The following is a 12,361-nucleotide window of genomic DNA, read 5'->3' as shown; positions in this document are numbered from 1 at the left end:
TGTTATTTGTGAGATAAAACATCAACAATGTTAGCCAGTCTGAGACAAGACATCCAAATATCAGGAAATAAAACTCCAAAAATCCTGCCGTGTTCTACCACTCTGAGCTCTCTGTCCTGTAACAGGCACACCAGAGCTTTGTTTCCCCGGAGTAAGACCCTCGAAGCATTCATTCCTACTAGAAACCACTTCAAATGTAGTAAATGTTAGTAACGCTGACCTTGAAATAATAATAAAGTCTAGTTTGTTAAACAAAACTATTTACTGTCTAATAATTTTATATAGAATTTATTTTATTTTGTATTTTATGTGCATGGAACCATATAACAGAAACAAATGTGGCTCTTTCCACATGTAGATCCTCCACTAGAGGGCAGTAGACGTGTATGGGACTGGAAAAGGCCAGTTTATGATGAAGGTACTAATCCTGATCCTCTGTCTGAAGACCCGAGGTGGTTTGATGTAGATTGGTGTTAATAGCCTAGCAGGGCTTAAACAAACAACTACTTTTAAGGACAAGTTGAACCGCAAGCAGTAATCTGTGTTGGTATGAAGCCATGGGTTAACAGATTAACCTGCCTATTGATTTGTTGCAGGTGGATCTCATCCACAAGGCTCTGCTCGGCCCAGCCTTCAGGTTAGCTTCACCCCTGAAGAGGAAGCCCAGCTCCTGCGGCGTCTGTCGACTGAGATTCAACTCTGAGGTTGGTGGAGTCACACGAGAAACGCACACACCTTAAAGTGATTCTTTATCATGGAGCGTTTTGTTCTTCACACACCCTTAGACGATGGCATGGAGGACCTGCGCTCGTCTCTGGCCGTGTGCTTGGTTGTGAGGTGATGAAGCTGTCTTATGTAATAACTGGGTGACACAGGAACACCGCAAAGAGAATTCAATTCAAATTCAGCGTGGTGTAATGGAATAAAATCACTTCATTTGTGAGAAAGTACACTTTCATTTAGTATGTACAAATCCTGAAAGATGGTGGCCCATCTAAAAGGGCTCAGATGAAGGCAACTGGACTTCTTTGGTTTCTCATCCGAGGAGCTTTGTCAATTCTGACTATGGGAGGGTCAAGCTTATAAACTGTAGCTGTCTATTGTTGCTTAACGAGCTGAAACTACCTCTGAGTACCCCCCCAACCCCCACAGGTTGGAGTTGTTAGCCTCTGTTGTTTGGGGATGGTTGTTTAGATTAGATGCCCGAGGGTGTGACCGATACCGAAACTGTTTGGGAATAAGGTTCTGACCTGCGTTGTAGGTGCTGGCTGGTGGCCCATCTTTGAAAAGTCCATGTTTCGAGTTTGGCTGAATTTGCGGATTTTGCTTGTCCACCCACCACGGGGAGAGTCTTCTGAAAAATGAACACATAACTTTAATCTTTGCTCCCTGAGCCACTCAGATAAAACTTCAGTAAGATGCTCCATCATGCTGGAAACATATTTCTCATCACTAAACTGTCCTTGGATGGTTGGGAGGAGTTCCTCTTGGAGGATGTTTCGGGACCTTCTTTATTCATGACTGAGGCTGAACTGAGTCCACTCCTCTGGCTGAGAAGCAGCCCCACACATGAATCGTTTCAGGGTGATTTACTGCTGGCAGGACACAGGACTGATGGAAGTATTGACCTTTTTTATCTGGACGATCTGTTTCCTCAATGCAATAAACTATTTGAAAGGAGATTCGTCAAAGAAAGTGTCTTTCTTCCAGCCCTGGTGCCTTTTGCAGAGTATCAGTGTGACCCTGATGTTTATCTTGGAGAAAAGTGGCTTCTTTGCTGCCCTTGTTGACACTAAATCATTCTCCAAAAGTCCTCTCTGTGCATTAGTCACATCTGCTTTTCCTAAGCAAGCTGTGCACAAATGATGTTCCAGTTCAAACTTAATTTCAGGAGAAAATTCGGGTGCTTCCTGGACTTCATTTGTGTTCAAAGCCTCCTTCACAAATCCACTGGAAAACCTTCGGGTGTACTTGAGCTCATGCTCACGTGTTTTCTCCAAACATTTGGCCATAGTTTGTTGTTCTTTGTAGAAAATCCAGCAGATCCAACAATAGACCCCTGAGACACCCCATAAGTCAGCGGAAGAACCCTCATCAGTGTAATTATGACTTTCTGTTGGAAAGTTAAAAAACTATTTAAGAGCTACACCCGGAATCTCGTCCCATTTATCTAATGGGAGATCAAGTCCGAGGAAGTTCTGTAGAAGAGAAAAATACACGAAACAGGAAGGAACCCGTTGAGCAGTGTAGCGTAGTTAACTACATGCTAGAATCAACACTGTTGATCATATATTAATATCTAGGATATTATATATTCGATAGAAGTTCATATGCCAACGAGAAGCGTTTCTGGGTGGAAAGTTGGTTTTGCAGCTAACTGAGTCGTTTCTTAGGAAGAACAGCATACAGACGCCATCTGTCAAAAGTGTCTATCTCACCCAGATCAGGAGACCCTCTTCTGGATCCAAGAGGTCATGGGGAGATGGTTTTCTCCGGGCACGAGGTTGGTAGAAGGACCTTAGTGCGACCATATCGGTCCTGAGATGTCTCCGTGGGTCACTCGGCTGGTGGAACTACTAGCGTCTCAAAATCAATAACTCTGAAGGAGTTTTGCGTCAGCTGGAAACAGGTGTGTCTATTCGAAGCAAGTCTATCGGCGTGACAGAATGCTTAGAAGAGATTTGGGCGGCCGTCCCTCGTCTCCTGGTATGGATCAAGAACTGAACTTTAGCTGCGGGATTCGGTTTTAACAAAACCCTCAGAACACGCCCTCTTAGCGTCAGAAAGCTTGGTCATGAAGTAACGACATGTGAGATGGTTTTACCCTTTAGCCTGGATCCTTTCTGAATGAGGCTGGCTAACGTGCAAGATGACCTTCTGGTTTACTGAACACACATTAGGATTATCAACAATAATCATTATTATACCCAAAGCATAATAAGTCATTTCAGTAATTAAAATACATTTATACTGAATCAAGGGATTATTTATGATGGTTGTAATAACAGTAATAAAGTCAAGAGTTTATTAAAATTATTATTGTGAAACTTGAAGTGTCCTTCATCTTGGGATGGAACAGCAGCAGATAAAGATGGTTTCAGCAGACATCACGGCTCCTGGCTTTGTTAATCTGTGGGGCAAAGTTACAGAACGACCCAGCTTGACCCAGCTGGGAAAATGTGACCGTCGTCACAAATTAGAGGCCATTCGTGACGCTACAGCAGCATTTCATAACTAAGAAGAAGAAAGAAGAAGAAAATACCATTTCTATAGCGCCTCTCAAGATAAAAATCACGAGGCGCTTCACAAAAACAAAAACAAAAAATAAAAAATTTGTAAAAATATAAAAAAGCATTTCGAAAATTTTTAAAATATATTTAAAATGAGCAAGAATAAGCTATTGCGATTTAAAAGAAAAAATGTTAAGAAAGAGAGAGAGTGAATTGGAAAGAGGGAAATCAGTGGACCCTGAGGAAGGTGGAATAGGTGGGGAGAGCAAAATAAAGAGAGAGAGGTGAAGAAGGTCATACAAAAGCCAGCTTGAACAAGTGAGTCTTCAGCTGCTTTTTAAAGGAGACCACTGAGTCCACTGATCTCAGGCTCAGGGGGAGAGAGTTCCAGAGTCTGGGGGGCCACAGCAGCAAATGATCTGTCACCTTTGGTCTTTAGCCTGGTGCTGCACAACCAGTAGGCTTTGATCACTGGACCTCAGGGACCTGCTGGGGGTGTAGGGACTAAGAAGATCACCAATGTAAGATGGTGCTTGTCTAAACTATGCTTAGTGGTTGCTACACCGTTATTTGTGTTCACACGATGTACCGTGATGCAAATTCTTCTCGGGGTTTTATATTTTTGTGCGACTGTGTTTCTGGTTTGTTGTCGGACCCACAGGCTCAGGCCTCTTCCCATTACAGCGGCACAAGGCACGCCAAGAGGCTCAAAGCTCTGGACGCCCCAGATTCAAAGATCAAGACCCCTGAACCGGTCGCCAAGGAAACCACATCGCAAATCCTGTCGTCACCCTGCTCACTGCCCTCCAGCTCCGACACAACATCAGAAGGTGTGTGTGTGTGTGTGTGTGCGCGCAGACTTCAAGTAATGACAGCGTTAGATATATGAACGTACAGCTTGAACCTTCTTTGCTCCGTCACGACTTTTACTCTTTGATGTGATAACGCTCCCGGGCTCTGGGTTGCTCAGCGAGGAGAATAAAGGTTGAGCGTTATCCTCTGCTTTGCCTCTACTTTTTCTGACCTCGATCAGTGGCCTCCTGAGATCAAAAGCCCACATGAAATGCTTTGAGTGTGCTCGGCGGACAGCTGTACAGTGTGTGTGTGTCGGCAATTTCCAGCTTATTAGGATTTTTTGCGTTTAAAGAAACAAAAGCAGCACGGACGGCTGCGGTGGCACCCGACCTCCGCTGTGTGATAAAACCAAAAGATAATTTCTCGGCTTGGAGGTTGTTTCCAGAAAAAGGGATCAGTCTAGATAAACACTCAGCTAAGGCAGAGCTAATCGCTGTTATTAGCTAAAAGTGAATCTCTGAATCAGCGAGAGCTCGTCCAGGAGCCGGTTAGTCTCACAAAAGATAACGGAGCCAAATCATCTTTGTACAGGACTGCCAATTATAGACCTTACAGGCAGATCCGAAGGGAAATCATTGATCGTTGGTGCGATTGAAGGAGTTGACAGAGCTCATAATCACCTGTAGACGGGTGCGTTTTTATCTTTCACTCAAAAAAAGTGATGGAAATTAGTTTCTGTGAGCTGCAGGGAAATAGGAAGAATATCTGATTTTATCTCCATGTGTGACAAACGCCTGAAGAGGCATTTAAAGAGCAAGTCACCCCCAAATAAACTTTTTTTTGCTGATAAACTAAATAAACGAGTGTCTAATCGTGCTTCAGACACATGTAGTCAACAATTTGTTACTTCAGTGCATCTTAGTTAAAATTTAAATATTCTGCCTAAAACTGTCAGTGTTGTGCCGTTGTCAGGTAAAAACTCTGCACTGTATTCTAATTTAAATCTGCCACCGCTATTGGCTAAGAGGTATGCTATGATGTCATCTGGTACATTATGATGTCACAATGCTGTCGTGAGCCTGTGTGTGTATTTGTTAGTGGCTCCGCCCTCTCGGTCTGCCTGGCAACAGCATTTGTTGCATTTTTCAAACATGAAGTGAGAGAGTGGAGTTAGACTCTGGTAGGGGTTGACTTGCTCTTTAATGCAATCTAGGGCAGACGGGCAGACCCTGTCCCAGGTGGAGTTTACAAACAAAGCATGAAGAAACGTGTTTCCATCTTTGGAGTTAGCATCTTTAAGTCTGAGCGCACGGTTTCTAGGGTTAGCCATGGATTGGTTAGGGTGCATTTATACCTCCTAGAGATCCCCAACAGCTGACTGGAGATGGTGAACTACCCACAACGTAGAGATGTTCTGAAGGTCTCTCGCGGTAAAGAGCAGTAAAGGGGTCAATAGACTGTAGTATAGCAATTATTTTTCAAATTCACTCGTTCACACACACTGACTGAGGGTTTGCATGAGGTTCAGTTTCATTACCAAGGAGACTTTTACATTGGGTGGAGGATCTGAGATCCTTTACCAGCTCTGAGCAGTCGCCCTCTGAGGGACAAGTGAATGGAAAGTCGTCCATTCTAGGTGAATGTATAATGTGTCACAATGGGTCACGGACACCAAGAGGGCAAAGGATGAAATATAAATGGGCTAAAATGGAGGAAGCCGTGAAAGAAGACTCAACATTGATGGTGGTGATTCTGGATCACCAAGACCAAGAGGAGAGGTGGCTTACCTTGAGTCGAACTCTCTCTCTCTCTTTTTCCTTCTGCTTCCCTGCTGTTTCATTTTGCCTCATTTTGAACCCCTTAGCTCCAAACCCGTCTTCGGAGGTGGCATCGATAAACAGTGGCTTCTCCGAAACACTGAGAGAATCCTCAAATCCGTCCTTGTCGCCCAGTCCAAGGACCACAGAAAAAGAGTCGCCAAAGGAATCAGAAGGAGAGACGCCAGAGGAGGAGACGGAGGAAGAGAAAGCAAAACGTCTCCTCTACTGTTCCCTCTGTAAGGTGGCGGTCAACTCGGCCTCTCAGCTTCAGGCTCATAGCAGCGGTGAGAACGCGTCGTCACGGTCAAACATGGCTGTCTCAGGTTGTGTTTGACTCGGTTGACGTGACTGTTTTTTTACAGGTACCAAACACAAGACGATGCTCGAGGCCAGAAGTGGGGACGGAGCCATCAAATCGTTCCCAAGGGCGGGAGTGAAATCCAAGATGGCTGCTCCGTCAGAGTCATCAACTGGACTCCAGAATAAAACTTTCCACTGCGAGATCTGTGATGTGCACGTTAACTCTGAGACGCAGCTCAAACAGGTAAGTTTACACTATGTTGTAAGTAGAAGCAGTGGTGCCCCCAGAAAAATTTCATAGGGGGGCCAGACAGAAGATTTCAGGGTGGCACCCCAAATCCATTTTTTTAATATCTTTTTTATTTTAGAGGTTTAATGCATGATTCTGTCTTCACAAAACTAATGAGATTTTCATTAGAAAATGTTGACCTGTTTGCATAAATTTAGATTTTGAATGATTAATAGGGTTTATATTTATATCTTGATTATGAGGATGGTTTGTGGGAACATGAATGTGATTTATAATAATAGGGGGCATTCCCTGGGGGGCCAGTGGAGTGGCCAACAGTTTTTCAGGGGTGTCCGTGGTACCCCCCGGCCACCCCTTGCTGGCACCACTGAGTAGAAACACAGGGATTCAGTGAAAATGGGTTTTAGTACAGCAGAAAACTGAATTCACAGCAACACGGAGCTCTTTTTCACACTTTGTAGACACAAATTGTATTTATTTTTTTTATTGCCACCTGTTTAGAGAATGGAGGCAGGGAGTTTCTGGGGCAACATTGTCCTGAAGTTGCTCTTGTTTCATACATCTTGTGGCTCAAACACTTTGAGAGTTTGAAGGTTAAACCAGCATTTCTGTTTAGTTCTTTAAAAGATTGATGAGACATTTTTATGAATGCTAATTTATTACCAATCTAGCAAGTCACGAGTCTAGCTCTGACCAGGGGACTTCTTCCTGTTTCCAGAAATCTGCTTGCGTTGAGTGACATCACTTACAAATGATTACAAAAACACTTACAATTGACTGAATTATGACTTAAAAGGTGCATGAACTCATTTCAATAAATCAGCTGTGGTTTCTAGTGAGAATGAAAGCCATGTGGAAAAAAGCTCCGGCGCTCCTGTTTCAGGAAGTAGAAATAATTCGTAGGAGTCAGGAGCCAAACACGGCAAGATTTAGAGGTTTGCTCATTAAAGTTAACTCATTCACTGCCAATGACGACTAAAGTCGTCATTTGCATCTTTGTACTGTGTGGGCGTCGGACGAGCCCCCGCACCGTAAGAACAAACATCTCAGCTCTAAGCCGATCTTCGTCCGCGTATGTCACACGTCACGTGATCAGGAAGCAGAAAATCCATGTGTTAGGAGATCGTTTTGGGCCGCTGCTGTAAAAAAAGGTGAGGCATGAACTGGAAAAGCTTCTGCCGATCACAATTCAACAACGGATTATGAAAGAATGGATAAAGCTTGAAATGTGCGGATTCTTCCTGATGTAAGAGGTGAGTCTCCGCTTTGTTTTGGTTGTTTTGGCGTCGACATCATCCTAGCGCGCAACATTCTGTGACTCTTAAAAAAAACTATAAAAACGGTGAGAAACGCTTTACCGATCAGGAAATGGCTGGCAGCGAATGAGTTAATGATATGCAAATATCTAGCATCTGATTGACTAACAGTAAAGTGACTCTCCCGCCACCTCACTTCATGTGCTAGCTACAAAATAACACAAGCCTGAACATGTTCAGCCATGTTTTGGAGTTGCTAATACTAACAGTTAGCTTCTACTAGCTGACACGCGCTATCCTGGCCGCTACAGCAACACATCACACGCAAGCCAAAGCTCTCAGTGGCTTTTTAATGCAGCTAATGCAGCTAACAGGTAGATTATTTTCGCGTTCGGCCTGCGTGTGAAACAAAAAGGACGTATTACATGATTCTAAGTGAACCTTCGCTCAATGCCACAACCCTAGGCTGGGCAGGGACCGGGACACGGTACTGTCATGGATGCATGTGTTAGTGTCGTCATGGAAACAACCAGCCTCTAAAAGCTTAAAATGCTCTATGAACAAGAGATTCAAAAATATCAAAAAAGTAAATTCATAAGAGTTAAAAGGTCTTTAGAGCAGATTCCATCATTCTCACCTAGAACAAACATTCAGACATTTCCTCATCAGACGCCTTCATTTCATATGTTCGCACAGTTCAGTGACTCCACTCATCCATCATCCATCATGCAGTGCAGAGAGAAAAATGTAGGCATTTTAATCTGAATCTCAGCGTGAACATCCCACACCTGTCTATGCAGGTGACTAAAAATCACAGACCTCCACGGATAATGAGCTCAAAGCCGCGACGTCGCTTCCGATTCAGCGAGCATTTGAGTCCAACGCGCCGCTCTCCGCCCGTCATTCGGATGCACAGAGTTTCCTCTTTCCCACCTAACTGGAAGCTAACTTTGTGTCCAGGTGCTCATGAATATGCAGCTGCTCGCCGCTGATTGTGCGCCTCGCTGGCTGGAGCCATCTGTTTGTGTGGGTCAATCAAGTCAAAGGGAGACTCCCAAACCCGCCCTCCTCTTCATGAATATTCAGAATAAAAAATAAACAAATTTTATAAACAAGTTCTCACAACAAGCCCTCTTTGATCCTGCCTGTTTCATTCCAAGCAACACCCAAGTTCCTCCCACTGACGCTAGAATCGAGACAAAAAGATCCGTAACTGTAGATTTGAGGTTTGTACCTGTAGAATGAAACGTGTGTTTTGAGAGTTTTGATTTCAAACTTGTACCTTGATTTTTTCAATTTGGACGTCTGCTAGTTACAAAACGAAAGTTTCATGTTTCTGAATGAATGTTTGATGTTACAAAATGAGTAGTAAATGTACAAAATAAAAGTTTGATTTTACAAAATGTACAAAATACAACGTTCCTGTTACAAAACAAGAAATCCAAGTACGAATTGAGAATTACAAGTTAGAAAACTAAAGTTACAAGTTACGAATCCAAAGTTACATGTGATGAAACACGTTCGAAGTTACAAAACTTGGTATAAGTTACGCTGAATATTGTCCCAATCCTAGCTCCATAGATTTGATTCCCCGGTTTTGCTTTGTGCTCCAGCACATCAGCAGCAGGAGGCACAAGGACCGAGCTGCAGGTAAACCGGCCAAGCCTAAGTTCAGCCCCTACACTCCCACCCTGCGCCACCGAGGCCTCCAAGCTGTGAGTATTCTGCTCTTTCTCCACCGTGTTGTCATTCCTCATCGTTGTGTCAAGTTGAGTCTCTGGAGTTTCTTCCAGGAAGCTAAACTCCCCGCCGCTGGAAAACCAGTATATTATGATGTTTGTGTGGGATGGAAATGGGGTGATCACACGTCACTAGTAATAAAATTATTTCACGATAAATTAGATAACTTTCTATTGCCAAGAATCTACTACAACTCTGGCAACTGGAACTGCTCACTTTCTGCCTTAAAAAACAAAATAAATACAAACTTCTCTGCTTCATTCTCAGATTCTAACTCTACAAAAGAACCAGGTCCAAAGCAAATCTCTGGCTTCCTGTCTCCTGCAGCGTCAGCTCTCCATCGCCACCGCCCTGGCACCATTACCCCCATTCCCTCTCCAGCCTGCCTCAAACTCAGGCCCCGCCCTCTTTCACGGTCAGCCCCTCCCCCAGACGCTGCTTCACCAGACACCTGGACCCATCTGTCCACCACACACGTCAGTTCTGTTCTCCCCTTACTGACCAAGAAAGATCCAAGCATCAGACGCGAAGAGGACGAGATGTACACCAGAACTCGGCTGCAGCACGAACCAGCAGAGGAAAACTAGCAGGGGTCAACAGGTCACCGGTGTTTTCAGACGGGCGCATGCACAGATGTAGCTGTCAGAGCTGAGATCTAGCACACTTGCAGAATGGCGTATGTCTGTGACAACTATTGCTGTGTCTGTTTTCCTTTATTTCTTTTATCTCCCTTTTTCCCAGGAATGCAAATACAATGGTCTGCAAACATTTTGGCAATTGAATCAAAATCTGTGTCAAAGCCAAGAAACGGCTCTGGCTTTAATATAAAGAAAACTACTATTTTAAGCAGTTTTACCTTTATCATGGCTTAAAATACACTGTAAAAAAAGAATTCCCTGAGAAGGCTTTCTTTGGTTTCATTTGGCTGAATCACGTTTGAGAAAATGTGACATTTTATTTCACATTTTGAACTTTTAAAGATCAAAAATGCTTATTTTATGATTGTGTTTGAGATCCTTTCTGTCTGAAATAGCAGGAGGAAGTGAAATTTTAAAAATAAAGCAGGAGGATTTGGTTTTAAAGCTTTCTCGTGATTATGCACGCGCTGCTTTTTGGGTCTGAACTACTGGTGTTTAACTCAGGGGTCCTCCAGCCTGTAGGTGGCGATACAAAATAAAAAGAACAAACAATCAGGAAGTGCTTCACAAGAACAAATAATGATAAAAATGTAAAGAATGTGATGTCTAAACATGTTTAAACAACAATTCATCTGTTTTAGATGGGAAAACACTTAAAAAAATTAGAAATGACCTTTTCCTAGGTTTCAGAGCTCGTTTGAAGATTACCAGAAAAGCAGATGAACTATGATGCTTTCAGACGCCCAAACTCATAAATCTCAGTATTCTGACAGCGACTTTAAACCCGGTTCATCCCTCTTTGCTATCCAACGGTGCGCCAAAACCTTTTTTGGTCTGAGTTCAGGTTTTCCCTCTAAAACAACAAATTCAGTCAAGAGAAGGCTTATTCTAACTCTGTGTGTGTGGGTGTGTGTGTGCGTGCGCGCGTGTGTGTGTGCGTGCGTGCGTTTGTGAATATGCATGTGTGTGTGTGCATGCGTGTGTGTGTGTGTACGTGTGTGTGTGTGTGTGTCTGTGTGTGTGTGCATGCGTGTGTGAATATGCATGTGTGTGCGTGCGTGTGTGTGTGTGTGTGCGCGCGTGCGCGTGTGTGTGTGTGCGTGTGAATATGCATGTGTGTGTGTGTGTGTGTGTGCGTGTGTGTGTGTGTGTGTGTGTGTGCGTGTGTGCGTGAATATGCATGTGTGTGCGTGCGTGCGTGTGTGCGTGTGTGTGTGCGCGCGTGTGTGTGTGTGCATGTGAATATGCATGTGTGTGTGTGTGCGTGTGAGTGTGTGTGTGTGTGTGTGTGTGTGTGTGTGTGTGTGTGTGTGTGTGTGTGTGTGTGTGTGTGTGTGTGTGTGTGAGTGTGTGTGTGTGTGACTGCCCACAGCCCCAATTGTCTTTAGAGGTAAGGACATGTATTGATTCGTCACACATCCCTCTTATTTTTGGTCTTCCAGCAGCTAACGAACGCTGAGTTAATTTAACAAAACCAAGCGGTCGACTTGAGGCTCCCACAGACGCTCCGAAGTAAACCGCTTACAGATCGATCCCGGATCCTCCCAGTCGTCACACAGCGACTCGTTATTGTTGTGGTTATTAATCGCCTGGCTCGGTGACCGCGAACATCTGCGTGTGGGATGCTCAGTCCTCCTCAGGCTGCTGGAATTCAACCTCCACCGGCCCCTCGGCTCTCTCCAGCCTTCCCTCCCGTTTTCCTCTTCACCTTTTGTCATCCTCTCTCAGCTATTTCCCAGTTACATTCATGGCTACCATCTCGGAACACCTCTGCATCTTCATAGCAGGGAAACACGACGCACGGCCATGCTCCAGCCTTACGCAAGCTCAACTCGGCATCCTGGGAATTTTTCGATCCCGTGCTGCCTGGATGGACTACAAAGCTGCAGCGCTGAGCTGAGCTGCCATGTGACGGCAAGCTGTGCTTGCTCTTCATGACAGTAATGAGCTTCTGGCACAGACCTGTGGCATTTTGACTTCCACACATTGTTTCTGAACGCAGATCGTAAAACAAAAGCAACAGTAAGGATTTTAGGGCCAACCTGAAGTTTCTGACAGAAAAGAGTTTAAATTATTTTTAAAATAGTGGAAAAACTTCACTAAAAGCCCTAAAAGTCTTCTTCTGTTGGACAGAAGGCTCTGAGTCACGTTAGGGGACGGTGGACCAGGTCTTCACGCTTCCGTTTGCTTCCACGTTCAGAACTGGATGTTTATGTCGGGCTTGTTTCCGTTTCACTGGGTTGGCCATTTCAGGAACCAACCTGGAGCGCTGGGGTCACTGCAGGAACTATCCAGTCCCGAACAACCAGAGCAGGACGTAGCTCACTCCCGG

The 12,361-nt window shown here is 44.3% G+C and overlaps 2 protein-coding genes across 4 annotated transcripts in view; one reads left to right on the top strand and one right to left on the bottom strand.

The window, feature by feature from the left end:
• The window catches only part of LOC107394768 (zinc finger protein 385D), a 28,840-nt gene extending 18,799 nt beyond the window's left edge, over positions 1 to 10,041 (top strand). For 2 of the 3 annotated variants that reach the window (XM_070547706.1, XM_070547705.1), the window contains exons 3-8: positions 597 to 704; positions 3,892 to 4,060; positions 5,890 to 6,129; positions 6,208 to 6,389; positions 9,265 to 9,366; positions 9,659 to 10,041. In XM_070547706.1, the coding sequence (XP_070403807.1) occupies positions 597 to 704; positions 3,892 to 4,060; positions 5,890 to 6,129; positions 6,208 to 6,389; positions 9,265 to 9,366; positions 9,659 to 9,892 (1,035 nt within the window). In that variant the 3' untranslated portion in view covers positions 9,893 to 10,041. Of the gene's footprint in view, positions 1 to 353; positions 419 to 596; positions 705 to 3,891; positions 4,061 to 5,889; positions 6,130 to 6,207; positions 6,390 to 9,264; positions 9,367 to 9,658 lie in introns of those variants that run through there. The other variant, XM_070547707.1, reaches the window with a different exon arrangement.
• Positions 976 to 12,361, bottom strand: part of kat2b (K(lysine) acetyltransferase 2B) — a 37,066-nt gene continuing 25,680 nt past the window's right edge. Inside the window, exon 18 of the mRNA XM_070547696.1 lies at positions 976 to 1,354. Coding sequence (XP_070403797.1) covers positions 1,191 to 1,354 — 164 coding nt within the window. The 3' untranslated portion in view covers positions 976 to 1,190. The remainder of the gene's footprint in view (positions 1,355 to 12,361) is intronic.

This window comes from Nothobranchius furzeri, chromosome 19 (assembly GCF_043380555.1).
Source record: "Nothobranchius furzeri strain GRZ-AD chromosome 19, NfurGRZ-RIMD1, whole genome shotgun sequence".
NCBI lineage: Eukaryota > Metazoa > Chordata > Actinopteri > Cyprinodontiformes > Nothobranchiidae > Nothobranchius > Nothobranchius furzeri.
Note: the sequence above shows the minus strand (reverse complement) of the source record. Positions and strands in the feature narration are given on the sequence as shown.